At 38.6% G+C, this 15,074-nt stretch overlaps 2 protein-coding genes across 2 annotated transcripts; both read right to left on the minus strand.

Moving 5' to 3' along the window:
- Positions 1 to 643: 643 nt before the first annotated feature.
- Positions 644 to 1,926, minus strand: LOC129749605 (lectin subunit alpha-like). Its single transcript, XM_055744626.1, has 2 exons — positions 1,341 to 1,926; positions 644 to 1,245 (listed from the first exon to the last, which is right to left on the minus strand). The coding sequence occupies exons 1-2, from the start codon at positions 1,413 to 1,415 to the stop codon at positions 868 to 870; spliced, it is 453 nt and encodes a 150-aa protein (XP_055600601.1). The 5' UTR covers positions 1,416 to 1,926; the 3' UTR covers positions 644 to 867.
- Positions 1,927 to 2,658: 732 nt separating this feature from the next.
- Positions 2,659 to 3,381, minus strand: LOC129748966 (perlucin-like protein). Its single transcript, XM_055743781.1, has 2 exons — positions 3,208 to 3,381; positions 2,659 to 3,098 (listed from the first exon to the last, which is right to left on the minus strand). The coding sequence occupies exons 1-2, from the start codon at positions 3,280 to 3,282 to the stop codon at positions 2,727 to 2,729; spliced, it is 447 nt and encodes a 148-aa protein (XP_055599756.1). The 5' UTR covers positions 3,283 to 3,381; the 3' UTR covers positions 2,659 to 2,726.
- Positions 3,382 to 15,074: the final 11,693 nt, after the last annotated feature.

Below are 15,074 nucleotides of genomic sequence, written 5' to 3' on the forward strand. Positions count from 1 at the left end.
ATTACTTCATGAACACCCGCCAAGTTGAGTGAGTGTCCTTCGTGTTTTTGTTTATTTTCCCCTCTTCAAAGCATCCTTCGCTCGCGAGTGTAGCGTTGAACGAGGCATGGATTTTCAATTCATACTCGTTTTGTTTGAAACACTTTCCGATACACTATCTTGGACATTAAAATTTCGGTGCAGATTTTTTGTCAGAATTTTTTTCTAATAACATTAAAGATTTGAATGTGGCAACGCTGACAGCGGGGAAGAAATTGCTGTTGTTTTTCAGTACGTTGTGTGGTGAGAGTCATAAATAAGATTTTTCTTCATTTACACTATGGTGTATGACTCAAACACTAGGGCGCTCTTGGCTAAAATTCTCTTTTTCCCACTCAGATGCGATAGCTCTCACACTTGCCATCCGAGTCACTTTCAGCTCGTGTAATCTGGGATAGAGAGTGGGGCACGATCGGCGAAAGCGGATGACACTTGGAAGCCGAACTGAAAACAGTGTTGTTGTCTTCAGTCTCTTTGTTGTTTGCAGAGCACAATAGGATGGTGATGTTTACAGAAAAAAAATGTTTACATTATCACACGGTTAAGCGAGACTCCTCAAGTTAGGTTCATGTTTACACAACGGTGTTTCCATATATTCTGGGTAGAAACATCAGAGAACTTCTAATTTAAATAATTTGTGTAACGTTCGTAATTTTTGTAATTTTTGCAGTTTTTGTAATTTTGATTATTTTTGTAATTCCTGTTATTTTTTTTTCTAATATCTATTTTTTCTTGTTTTATATAAATATATTCAAATTATTTGTAAATAAAAAAATTCAATATATGTATCTATATTTCTGAGATAGGTCTTGCTATGGCTTATTAACATCATACGGATTTGGGACAAACGCATTCAATGACGGTTTCACACAGAACATTACGCGGTCTTTCGCAGCTCATGTCATTCCATTGATAGTTCCACTTTGTGTAATAATCGTACACTATTTCGACACACCGCTCCCAGCCAAGCATCTGATTAGGTTCGCCTTTCGCCCATCTGGTATAGTCCATCGGACGGCCACTGTTGATCCACCTGAACTGTCCTTCTTGGCCGAAATCGGTTGCTCCGATCCAAAGACTGATCCTGGCTTGCCTAACATTTCTTGCCAAGAACGCCACAACCTCGTTTTGCTTCTCCAAAGACTCTATCGAAACAAGCCTCTGATTATTTTTGGCACAAATTTCGCGCGCTTTGAACCAAGTTACCTGTCATTGTTGAAAAGACAAAAATTTCATCTCATCAGAACCAAGTGTTTCATACATGCAAACTCAGCACATTCAAAAGTACAATCATTACTCACCTCTTCAAGAAAGATGGTAAAATCGGTAGCAAGAGAAGAGCTTACAGAAATGAGCAATAAAATTGTTATGATCATCTTGAAAAAAAAAACAGCTTCAAGTTGTTTACTGTCTTGCTGTTTGAATCCAACTAAATCATCACGAATGTTGTTGGTGACATATACTCGTTCAATCGAGACATTTGGAATCCAAAATGTTCTTATCAGAATCAAAAATAGCAACTGAGAAACTCAGAGAAACCCAACATCTTTAACGTTTTTTTCCCTGAATGTTCATTATTTTTTGATTAAAACAACCTAACAAATGATGGAATTTACGGCTGAGCTCACTGAATTATAGCAAAAAGTGGGTTTACCCCGATTTCTTAAACCAGCTGTAGGCACTCAAAGGCAAAACTTTCGAAAACAAAATATTTCAGCATTTTACAACTGGCATTACTCTATTTGACATTTCCGTAATTCGATCGATGATACTTTTTTTGTAATTTTTGTCTTTTTGTCATTTTTGTCAATTTTGTCATTTTTGTCATTTTTGTCATTTTTGTCATTTTTGTCATTTTTGTCATTTTTGTCATTTTTGTCATTTTTGTCATTTTTGTCATTTTTGTCATTTTTGTCATTTTTGTCATTTTTGTCATTTTTGTCATTTTTGTCATTTTTGTCATTTTTGTCATTTTTGTCATTTTTGTCATTTTTGTCATTTTTGTCATTTTTGTCATTTTTGTCATTTTTGTCATTTTTGTCATTTTTGTCATTTTTGTCATTTTTGTCATTTTTGTCATTTTTGTCATTTTTGTCATTTTTGTCATTTTTGTCATTTTTGTCATTTTTGTCATTTTTGTCATTTTTGTCATTTTTGTCATTTTTGTCATTTTTGTCATTTTTGTCATTTTTGTCATTTTTGTCATTTTTGTCATTTTTGTCATTTTTGTCATTTTTGTCATTTTTGTCATTTTTGTCATTTTTGTCATTTTTGTCATTTTTGTCATTTTTGTCATTTTTGTCATTTTTGTCATTTTTGTCATTTTTGTCATTTTTGTCATTTTTGTCATTTTTGTCATTTTTGTCATTTTTGTCATTTTTGTCATTTTTGTCATTTTTGTCATTTTTGTCATTTTTGTCATTTTTGTCATTTTTGTCATTTTTGTCATTTTTGTCATTTTTGTCATTTTTGTCATTTTTGTCATTTTTGTCATTTTTGTCATTTTTGTCATTATTGTCAAGTTTGTCTTTTTTTTTAATTTTTTTCATTTTTGGAAATCTTTCTTTTTCATATCTTTTCTGATTGGAAATTTTATTACATCTCTTCTTTGGAGGAAAATTTGTTTAAACAATTTATTTCTCATCATCAGAACAGTTTTACATTAAATTGCAAAATAAATCCAAAAATTAAAAAGGACTGACACAGTCATCAACATTCTCGCATACGAAATAAAATTGCTTATCACATTCGTTGTCATTCCAAAAGAAATTGTGTTCTGTAGCCTGATTGTAGATCATCTCGACGCATCTTTCCGATTGCAGTCCATTTGGTTCACCTGGACCCCAGTTGGAATAAGACGCTAGCCGGCCGGAATTCATCCAAGTATGGGTCCCCTTTTCAGCCAAATCACTGGCCCCGATCCAGAATCGAATGAACGGTACAAACTTGTCCGTCGTTTTTATGAACGCAACCACCTCATCCTGCTGCTTTTGGGAGCCGATCGAGACCAACCTTTGACCCTGAGATGCACACAGCTCAAATGCTTTGTACCAGTTTGCCTATTTTTGAAAACAAAATCGAAGCATAAGAGTATTCTTAGCTTTATTTTTAATCAATTAAGCCATAAGTACACTACACATATACGTCACATCACACACTTCTAATCACCTTAATTGATGGAATGCTATACTTCGCAGCACTCGATAAGCAAATAATCGAAACAAAAACAACTAGTGATTTCATTTTAAAATATCTTCTGGCACATAGTTTCAAGTATAAGGACGTCTACCGATCGCGTCAAACTGTGTCATCGAGCTGCGAAACTTGTTCTTTGGGGCGCTTGTGCTGAGATTTGCCCTTGCATGAGAGAGATTATTACTAGCAAACCAGTCTTTTGGTTGTAAACGCAAATAAGTATATGTGCGGTGTTTCGCGTCATCTTCGTGGAATTGCGATAATGTTCAATGATGTTCTTCTGAGTCTGCTTGCGAAGTACCTGTTAATGTAAGCCAACCAAATGACTCTTCAAACAGGTCAAACACAGCTTAATCATCTCAATCAATGAGCTTAAGTTCGTGTTATCAAGCCAAAAATTTAAGTTGTTATTGAAACTTTAAAGTTTCGCTATAAATTTGAACGACTTCTGTTCAGCTCACACAAGTAGTCGTTAACTGAGCAAAACAAACAAAAAATCTCTTCTCTTCTCTTCTTCGGTTATCCTTATTATGATACATTTGCTGCCCTCCATGATACTATGAACCCCTACGCCATAAAGTCCACCTGGGGCCTCTGGCCATAATTCCCATCCGAACCTGCATCGAAGGCTTTATCCGAGGTGGGAGACCAAGTCTGCGCTTAAGCGCTCATCGGCTAACTCCAGTTCGAGTCAAAAATCCCTGCCTCTTGCTACGATTCAAGACTAAGGACCTCTCCTCTGACGGTCCGGCCTTTACTCGCAACTCGCGGCTCGCTTGGTTTCCACGACTATCGTGCGCTCCGCCTCTGATCGAGACCACTGCAAGAGACCAATGACCTCTCCTCTGATGACTCGAGATCTTGGCTCCGTTTGGTTTGGCTCGAGGCACTGTCCTGCCCGTCCGTGTGCCGAATCGAGAGCAGCTTATCCTGGACACGCGCCTGTCACAGCACACGTCCGGGGCTTTATGAAAAACTACTCGGATGATTCCCGGCGAAGAATTCACCCTACACCGGCTCAGATGACTCACCCGCCGTTGACGTGAAGTCACCCTACCCGAGAGTATTTCGCGGCGTGAATACTCTTCCCTCTACGATTTCGACTGCAAAGAAGGTAAAGTCTTATCCCCGCAGCTTCCCTCGTACGGTGTGCGTTCTACTCAGATACTCCGCGGCGGTGGAGGTATCCTACACAACGTTAGCGACGTAAATAACAGTTCGGCATTCGCAGAAGGTAAAGTCTTATCTTTGTATGCTTTACTGCTAGGATCAGACGCACACTACTCGAATGCCCCTCGCCGAAAGGGCATTCTACTCCGACCGTGCGTGGTCCAATCTTTCTCCTCCCTTTTTTGGCTGTCAACCCTAGGCTTTTTGCCCGCCGTGTGCCGAATCGAGAGCAGTTTATCCTAGACTCGCGCCTGTCTCAGCCACGTACGGGCCTTAAACGCCTGCGACTCAGATGAATCCCGACAGTGATGTCATCCAACCCGACTCGAGTGGCTCATCCGACGGCGACGTTAGACCAGTTTACCCGAGAGTACTCCGCGACGTGAATACTCTTCTCCCTACGAGTTCGACTGCGGAGAAGGTCATGTTTTATCCCCACAGCCTCCATCGCAGAGGGCGCGTTCGATCGGTTTTTTTCTTTTTTTTTTATTTTTTTAGTTGGTAACCACAGGTGGTAAATCCCGGTTTACAGATTGTATTCCAAGGCACGGCGAGCCACCGCGTCCCCCCAGTTTGCTACTCTGGGTCCATGGGTACAATGGGAAGACTCATGATATACTCCGTGTATACCCCCTACTCCCTAAACTCCACCTGGGGCCGCAGACCTGGTTCCCACCTCGAACTGTTTAGTACACTATGCTTCAATAGTGGGAGGTCTATTCGCGCTAATGCGCTCAAAGGCAATACTCATTAACGAGACCACTTTCAGCAAAACCTCTCATCCTTACGACTCGACGCCTGAACTCTCCTCTAACGACTTGAGAACCGACATCTCCTCGCAATGACTCGAGATTCCCACACAAACCTCTCCTCTTCGCGACTTGAGGCCTGATCTCTCCTCTAACGACTTGAGATCCGACCCCTCCTCGCATCGACTCGAGGTTTACCTCTCCTCTGCACGATTCAAGGCCCGATCTCTCCTCTAACGACTTGAAATCTGACCTCTCCTCTTAATGACTCGAGGTGACCACTTGTACCCCTCCTCTTGTTGGTAAGGGGCCTGATCCCTCCTCTTACGACTCGGGACCCGACCTCTTATCATAAAGACTCGGGGTTGACCACGCAAACCTCTCCGCCTGAAGGTTTGAGGCCTGACCTCTCCTCTAACGACTCGAAGCCCGACCTCTTATCTTCAGGGTTCGAAGTTTGCCACCTTGCCCGTCGTGTGCCAGATCGAGAGCAGCTTATCCTAGACTCGCGCTTGTCACGGCACACGCGCGGGACTTAACGCAACGACTCGGATGATTCCCGACGAAGACAAGATTCGACCGGTTTAGCGGGGCGTTCGATCGGTTAAGCGGTGTGAATCCGTATAGATGCAGGTCTGGGCTCAGGTCGCAGGTCTCAGGTCTTAGGTTTCAGGTCTCAGGTTTCAGGTGTCATGTCTCAGGTCTGAGGTCTCAGGTCTCAGGTCTCAGGTCTCAGAGCTCAGGTCTCAGCGCTCAGGTCTCAGGTAACAGGTCTAAGGTCTCAGGTCTCGGGTCTCAGGTCTTAAGTTACAGATCACAGGTCACATGTTGCAGGTCTCATGTCTTAGGTCTCGGGTTTCAGGTCACAGTTCTCAGGTTTCAGATCTTAGGTCACAGGTCTCAAGTCTCAAGCTTAAGGTTTCATGTCGTTGGCCTCAAGTCTTAGGTCTCAGATCTTGGCTCTTGGGTCTCAGGCTTCAGGTCTCATGTCGCAGGTCTCATGTCGCAGGTCTCAGGTCTCAGGTCTCATGTCTCAGCACTCAGGTCTCAGGTCTCAGGTCTCAGGTCTCAGGTTCCAGGTCTCAGGTCACAGTTCTCAGTTTTCAGGTCTTAGGTCACAAGTCTCAAGTCTCAAGCTTAAGGTTTCATGTCGTTGGTCTCAAGTCTTAGGGCTCAGATCTCAGGTCTCAGGTCTTGGGTCTCAGGCTTCAGGTCTCATGTCGCAGGTCTCAGGTCTCAGGTCTCATGTCTCAGCTCTCAGGTCTCAAGTCTCAGGTCTCTGGTCTCAGGTCTCAGGTCTAAAGTATCAGGTCTCAGGTCTCAGGTCTCGGGTCTCAGGTCTCAGGTCTCAGGTTCCAGGTATCAGGTCTCAGGTCTCAGGTCTCCGATCTTATGCCTCAGATCTTATGTCTCAGATCTTATGTCTCAGATCTTATGTCTCAGGTCTCAAAACTCAGGTCTCAGATCTTAGGTCTCAGGTCTTTGGTCTCATGTATTAGGTCTCAGGTCTCAGGTCTCAGGTCTCAGGTCTCAGGTCTCAGGTTTCAGGTCTCTTTTCGCTGGTCTCAGGTATCAGGTCCAAAGTCTCAGCTGCCATGTTTAAGGACACTTGTATAAGTACTTCAACTTTCAGAGCAGGTCCAACTTCAAAAGTTTTTGTCACACGCATTTCGGCAAAAATCACGGTTTTTCACACGGTTTTCGGTAGTGAACACGGAAAATCCACTGTTTTTATTGGATAACACCATGGAGAAGTTAAAATTCTTTACTCAAATCTTCATAACATGCAGTTTACGAAATTAAAAGCATATCCAAGTGATAGTTTTGTTTAGAAACTCGTAAGCGTCTGCGTTGGTATTCTTTGAAAAAATGTCACACGAAGCATTTATTGCTACAACTTCCAAGTTGTTAAAGAAATGTAATTTTTTTCACAGATTACATTGAAAATTTTGCAATTTACTCCGATTTCACTATTGGTGGAATCTGAATTTATTCGAAGAACTAAAAACATTGTTTTTCTTTCCGGAGTTTATTTTTTGACAGGAAAATTCGCTGCAATTTGTGATATATGATGTGATATGTGATATTCGGAATTGGAAGCTTTTTGGTGGCTAAAGCTCGAAAAATGGAACCGACCGGACTCTAGAATAGAGGCCCACCCTGAAGAAGACCTACTAGTTAGCCTCGATTCCTGCGAAGAAGCGAAGCAAGCAGTTCTTCCAACATCCCCTGATCCAGTCAAGCCGAGTTTCCAGAATTTTTTGCCGCAGTTAAAGTTATTCTTGCGTCCTGAATCATCCGTAATTATAGTTTCCCTTTGATTTTGTGAGTCCGTCCTGCATTATTTTTAATATGTTTATTTATATTCAATTTTAAATTTCTAACCAAAACCATATACAATCATATGAAGCGTTTGGCAGGGAACTCCACGCTTCATTCCTCCCTTGTTCCTGTATCTTTTGCGTTTATCATCACATGGTTGGCCTGGCCGTAGAAGTATCTGCAATGCATGTTCTATGTATCAGATACTTTGTTGAAAAGAAAAATGACGAACGCAAGTTTTTCATTTTCCAGGATGCATACAAGTTTTGGCCATGTTGGTGTCAGAAGAAGAAGAAGAAGAAGAACTAAAAACATTGTTTTTCTTTCCGATTGCACGTTTTTTCACTATGGACAATCTTGTTGGGAACGGCTGTAAAGACCCCCAAATGTAGGCAAACAATTTTTTTAATGAACGTTAACCGGTTCCCGGCGTTCCATGATGTGAAATTAGAAAAAAAAAATTAAACTTACGGTTTCCTATCGGTTCCTCCAGCATCCGGTAACAGCAGCAGACTTCTGCTGCCACGTGCAGAACCAAAACATCGTTTGTTTTGATTCCTCTTGCTATGTCCAACTCGGAATCAAAAAGAATGGCTCAATGATTGCTGATGATAAACGCGGTAAAATTTTTTGCATCATATTGGGTTCGTAGTAACACAACAGTGTTACCAAGTATTCTGGGTAAAAGTATCAAAGAACTCATTGAAAAATGAGTATTTTCACGGTTAAGGAATATGCGATGTGGAATAAATAGCTATCGCTAATGTAAAAAGTAATTATTTAAGGACTTGACAACCAAATGTGAATAAAAGACAGCTCTATTCCACCACTGAAACATGTGTTGCTACCCAGTTTTCAACCGAAATAAAATTTCTTCTACCCACTAGCTTCAAAACTGTTCCAAAAGTTAAGACAAATAAAAAGTTTTTTTCTTGCAACCTATTAAGTTAAAGATTTTGGAGCAATAAAAATAACAAAATTTTCTCTAGTAATTGTCTAGTTTTGTTAACGAAGGATTTCTAAGCGCCGACGTGGTCAAGCGGGTAGGCTGGCGCGAGTCTGGTATTGGGTTCGATTTCCGATATCGGCAAGAAAAACCTATGGGTTGGAATCCCATGAGCGGCCGACAGGTAAGATGTGTTTCATTCAATAACTGACTATGAAATTGGAATGTTCAATCAGTTGCCAGCTGGCCATACACGGATGCCGGAATACCTGTAAGTAAACCAGCCCACCTGTTTGATTCGTTCTTCCAAAATATATCGATATCACCACACCCAATACATTCACTCCATAACAGTTAACACGAAGCCATGGGGTCCGGTTATGGTGGTGCGCTGCATTGGAGATTTGTCGAACTTAATAATCTAAAGAATGCACGTGAACACATACTTTGGCAGAAACTGCGGTGAATCCGTGCACCCATGGGGATTGACGAAGGATTTCTCAATATTAAAAAACAATAGATTATCCATTTTAGAACTTTAATTTAATCAATGCCACAAATTCAAAATGACCTGATAGCTTCACCAGGAGACTCACAAATAAAATACATTTGCTTTTCACATACGTTATCGTTCCAGTAAAAAAAGTAATTGTCTTCCTGGTTATGGACCGTCTCGACACATCTCTCGTCCTTCAACAAGTTTGGTTCATGCGGACCCCAGCGGGAATAGGACACCAGATGACCGGAATTCAACCAGGTGAAGGTTCCTTTTTCGGCCAAGTCACTTGCTCCGATCCAAAATCGACAGTGTGGAGCAAATTTGTCCGATTGCTTGACGAATGCAACTACATCGTCCTGTTTTTCTTGAGATTCTATCGAAACCAAACTTTGACCTTGTGATGCACATAACTCGAATGCCTTGAACCAATTCGCCTTTTTTGTTGGTTAAAGAAAGTTGATCAGGTTATAAACAAAATATTTCAAAATTAATTTCACAATTTCAATTTTCTAGACAAATCACTTATCACCTTAATATAAGGAATACTAAACTGGGATGCACCGGACAAACATATAATTGAAACAAGAATGACTAAAGTTCTCATCTTTAGTAGAAATTTTCTTTCACACCGTTTGTGTCAAGATGTATATTCTCTAAGCGTTCGGTTCCAACTAACTCATCGAGCGTGATAAAAACCTGATCTACCACAAAACTTCTGCTAGTTTTTGGGCAGAATTTTGAATTTTTATTAGCAAACCAGTTTTGAGGCTGCAAACTGGATCCTTTGAGGAGCGTTAAACGAATTCCGCAAAAAGTGGATTGACCACTGATTCTACCGGTTTTCAATCACATTAGATTGAGTTGGTAGTCAACCAAATCACAATCGCCTCAACAGGATAAACAGGGGCTCGTTCATTCAAAGAATTGTCATGAGTGGGATCCTGCAAAATCGTCAATTTGGGAGATTAGATTTTCCTTCCAAACTAGCTGGGATAAATTTAGAAAAGAATAATTGTAAAAGACAACACGACAAAGTCTTTAGTGGGTATTTTTTCGTTGACAAGTCTTGCCTCGATGCTTAGTATATAAAAAAGGAGAAAAAAATTTAAAAATTATATGTCTAATTCCTAAGGAAGCTGGCGATCTTTTGAAGTTGCAATTCAGTCTGTATTGCTTTATCATAAACACGATGAATCGCTTGGTAAATAAAGAAGACTGCCTCCAAATGTAACTGTTTTCCCTGCATATTCAGCACTTAAATATGCCTCACAAAGCATAATTTCTGTTTCGGGTGAATCTGGAATCGTGCCATTACTCAAAAACCGTGGTGAAGTGATAAAAAATCAAATATTTTGTTTGTGTGACAAAAATGGACAAACGGCTTAATTTGTCAATACTTTTACCGAATTAAAAATTGTGAGTAATTTTGAAGGTAAAGTTTCAGGAAACAGAAAACGATTTTCATCCATGCATTTAAAAGTTATTCACAAATCACGGTGTGTTTCGTAGAAGGACTTAAAGAAAAAAAAATACAGTAACGCTAATTTTTGCATGGGCAGAAAGTAGAGCTTTTTCCGGTTAATTTTCACCAAAAATTTAAATATTTTGTTGGTGACCCCCCATACAAAATATTTTTTTTGAAAATTTCCTATTTGAATTCTTCTGAAAAAAATATATCTTAGTGTTTTATAATTTCAGAGGTGCTGATTATCTAAATTTTAACTTTCAATACTTTTAAATTGAACTGATAACTAAAAAATGTCATCAAAAACTTTGAAAAAAAAAATTCAAAACTAATTGCTGTTTAAACGTAAAAATTGCTAAAAGTATCTTCAGATCCTAAAATTCAAATATTGGCTGGCAAATCCTGTCAGCAGTCTGAGAGGGTCAAAGTATCTGAAATTATTAGAAATATCTAAAATAATATGAATCCATATCTATATAAATTGGACATCATGATGAAACAACAGGCGCAAAAGGACTTGGACTTTAGGCATCTGGAAACAACTGGTTCGGTTCCTTCAATCAATTTGCTATCCAGTGTCCATATTATAAAAACTTCAGCCAAGTGAAAAAGAATGTAGAGCAGTGCGCAGCATAAAAGTATTAACCTAATTCACAGTAGATTATTCATAAATATATCTCTATCAAAAATAATCAAAACTGCATTTTTTATTCATACTGGTACATTCATTTTCGATAGAGGGAAATGATATCCAGTTTGCTTAAATTGGTAAAATTTTCCACTATTCCCGCATTGTTTCGGTTGGCCATGGAACAAAGGCGCTAACAAGTGAAAATTCGGAATAGTTCTGAGCTCGATTCCTCGGTTCTTCCGCAATGTTTCAATCTTCAAACCAAAATGTCGACTTTAAAAAATAGGTACGGGAGAAAGGATACGAATAGTTCAAGGGGGATAAAAGACAGAAAACTTAAACAAATTTTATTTTTGTTTTTTTTTAACCAGTGGGTTGTACCCACTAGCAATTTTTTTTGACATTTCCACATAGGTCTGAATATCAGTCGAATTGCAGACCAAAAGTAGCTTTTAATCAGCCCTTGAAAGAAATGTAGAGCTATTTGCCTCAGTCGGGCCTTTTCTATATCCAGCTATAATGCCAATTTAGGGCCATTTATCAGGGCTTATCGGTTACTTGGGTTATCTTTAGATTTTCTGAATGTGGCAACACTCTGGGGAGAGCTTTATTTAAAAAAGCACAATGATTAAGAGAATCATCTCACACTAGGAAGCGCTATATTTTTTTGCGATAACGCTTATCGTGATACGATCTAGAGTAGAAACGTTTGTCTTGATTTAAGCTTTAAAAAAATTAAGAAAATTAATATTCAAAAGTGGGCGATCCTTTAGAAACAATTTTTGATGTGTAATTAGTGTTTATACTTCTCCAGATTTAAATGTCTCAAAATTGCATTTGCACTTCAGACTCAATGCAAATTGCTACAGCACACTAATCTAGCTTAAATTTTGCTTGTAACTGCCTTCTGATACAATAATCCTGGAGTTTCCTTTAACCTTTTATTTTTATCATTTTCTAGCCCAATTTTTGTAACCCTGCTGTACTCTGTGATTCTTCCATTTTTATCAAAGAGCATTGCTGTTAAGGTTAAATAATCTAAGCTTCTACGGTTTCCAACCCACTATATTATATAAACAATCTCTAGAACTCTTTATTTAAAATTGAATTTCATTTTTTTTTTGTTTTGGAAATAATTTTATTTAATGGATGAATATAGCCTAAAAGTCTGATCAATTTCATTTTTTTTTCCAAAAAAATGCATTTAAATCTTTAAGTCGATCCAATATTTACTAAAGTCAACAGTATCGTTGGCAAAAGTGAATTGCAAATGATCGATAGCAAACTAGCCTGCGGCGCGTAGTTTTTTCTAGTTATTTTACTGTTTTAGTGTTTTTACTTTTTTAGTTATTTTACTGTTCACTGAAGTTCTTATTTATTATTAAACTAGCTGACCCGGTGTGCTTTGCTACACCTTCCAAAATTTTTGGTCCTTAGTTATTTAACTCTTATTTATTTGCACAAAATTCTAAATTCAATTTCAATATCATAAAAATCTTTTTTTTTTTTCAAAATACAATTTCAACGGTTTTTTTTGAAGGCTTAATTCATTTATTTATGAATCCGTGTTTCAATCCTTTTTATGACTCTGGATTTCTTTGCCTCATAAGTTTAAAGTTTATGCCAATTTTTTTATATATGGAATCTTCGCTGTCTCTTGATTTGTAGAGACACATCACGGGACACTCATTTTACCTATTCTTTCTCAAATTATTATACAAATTGTGAGAGTGACCCCTTCAATCATTCATTTAACCCTAATGGAAGGAATGGGATCTCATAACATCAGAAAAACACTTCTTGTATACAAATGCGATTCCATGTCATATATGGCGTCATTCTCGATAAGCTCTCTAGCTATTCAAAAAATGGATGACCTTCTCCCACTTTACATCTCCTCTCTGGCAGGAGAAGGGAGTCTCATACCATCGAAACAACATTACCCGTACACAAATATGCTTCCATGCGAATTTGGTTCCATTTTCTCGATTAGTTATCAACATATTTAAAAAAAAATGTATGAGTGACCCTCTTCCCATTATATCGTTCCACTGAATGGAGAGAGGGGTGCTAAGCCACCGAAAAAACATTTCTTGTACTCGACTACCCTCCCATGCAAAATTTTGATTCGTTTGCTTTATTAGTTGTCGAGTTGTGCCATAAAATTTGTATCGGAGCCCCTCTTGCTGCCTAGCATTCCCTACCTGAAGGAGGAGATCAAGATCAAACATTGCGTGTATTCAAATACATTCCCATGCATAATTTTGATCCATTTGCTCGATTGTTAGATTGTTCCCATGTCACATTTGGTTCCATTTGTTAGATAAGTGCTTGGTTTATGCAACATATATTAGCTCCCGTCTTCTCTAACTGTATCCCCAATTGAAAGAGAAAGAAGTCTCAAATAAACTAATAACCTTTTTACGTATCCAAATGCTTTCCCATGCCAAAGTTGTTTCCATTTGCTAAAGTTATGCGAAAAATTGTTATGGAGCCCCTCTCTCCTCCCTATCACGCAACTGGAAGGAGGCAGTAGTATCAAATATTCACAGAAGCTTTTCATGTGCTCAAATACCCTAACAAATCAAATTTCGTTTTGATTTGCTGGGTAAGTTCCCGAGTGATGTAAAAATTGTATGGAAGCACCCTCCTCCCTTAAGATTTTAAAACTTGAAGAACGGAGGGTTCTCAAAATATCATAGAAACATTTCTCGTAATCAAACTCCTTCCCACACCAAATTTGGTTCCATTTGCTTAATTAGCTATCCAATTATGCTGAAAATTGTATAGGAGCCTCCCCCCCCCCCACTTTTTATATCCTCACTGGAAGGACGGAAGGGTAGCAAATATTCAAAGAACTATTTATCGTACCCAAGTAAACTATCAAGCCAAATTTGGTTTCATTTTATCTAATAGTTTTCAAGATTCGCGATTTGAAAGGTATGAAAGCCCCCTTCTCCCTTCCTGTATCTTCACTGGAAGGAGGGAGGGGTCTGAAATAATCATAGAACCATTCCTCGTATACCCCTACCCTCCCATGGCTTATTTGGTTCCATTAGCTTGATTAGTTTTCCAGTTATGTTAAAAATTGTAAGGTAGGCCCCCTCCCTCCTTCATATCTCCTAATTGGAAGGAGGGTGGGGTACCAAATAATCTTAGAAACATTCCTCGTACCCAAATACCCTCCCATGCCAAGTTTGTTTTGATTTTCTTGATCAATTCTCGAGTTATGAAGACTTATTACTTTTATATGAAAGACCCCTTCCCCCCTTCCTATAAGAGGGAGGGGTCTCAAACCATAATAGGAACCTTCCCCAGCCTCCAATACCCCCACCTGCCAAGTTTTACGTAAATCGGTTCAGAAGTTTTCGAGTCTATAGGGAACAGACAGACAGACAGACAGAAATTCATTTTTATATATATAGATAGACTAGCTGACCCGGTGTGCTTTGCTACACCTTTCAAAATCAAATTATATTATCAAAAATTATTCAAGTTTTTATTGTTTTATTGGCATTATTCTAAATCAAATTATAACATAATTCATAAGCAACCGCTTTAAAATAAGAGCTGCAGCTGGAGTTTCGAATTGCAACACGAAGATAACTTTAACTTATTTTCTGAATCATGCTCTATAAATTTGTGTTAAAGATCTGATAATTTTAATCTGTCTGGAGGGTCTCAAATAAATCGTACGCAAACAATCTATGGTTGTTTTTGCATGATATGTTCTAGATTTATGCTGAAAACTGATAAGAGAGGCTCTTCCCCTGTCCTTCCCTTCAACCCCTGCTGAATGAGGTCTTGATCTTAAATAATCATTCCCATTTTTTCCGTTCCCAAAAATCCTCTTATATCAAATAGAGTTCCATTGGTTGATAAGTTTTTAAGCTTTACAACAAAATATATATGGAGCCTCCTCATTTCTTCCCATCTCTACACTGTAGAGCGTAAGGGTCTATATCAATCGTTGAAACATATCTCGAAACAAAATACCTTTCCATGCCATATTTGTTTCCATTTGTTGGCTTCGATAATATAAATTGAGAACTTTTGCT

This window comes from Uranotaenia lowii, chromosome 2 (genome assembly GCF_029784155.1).
Source record: "Uranotaenia lowii strain MFRU-FL chromosome 2, ASM2978415v1, whole genome shotgun sequence".
NCBI lineage: Eukaryota > Metazoa > Arthropoda > Insecta > Diptera > Culicidae > Uranotaenia > Uranotaenia lowii.

Excerpts from the sequence above, each read along its gene's own strand:
- LOC129749605 (XM_055744626.1), bottom strand. The coding sequence starts at position 1,415 with ATGATCATAACAATTTTATTGCTCATTTCTGTAAGCTCTTCTCTTGCT. Across the intron at positions 1,246-1,340 it reads TTACCATCTTTCTTGAAGAG|GTAACTTGGTTCAAAGCGCG; the intron begins GTGAGTAATGAT and ends CAACAATGACAG.
- LOC129748966 (XM_055743781.1), bottom strand. The coding sequence starts at position 3,282 with ATGAAATCACTAGTTGTTTTTGTTTCGATTATTTGCTTATCGAGTGCT. Across the intron at positions 3,099-3,207 it reads ATAGCATTCCATCAATTAAG|GCAAACTGGTACAAAGCATT; the intron begins GTGATTAGAAGT and ends TTTCAAAAATAG.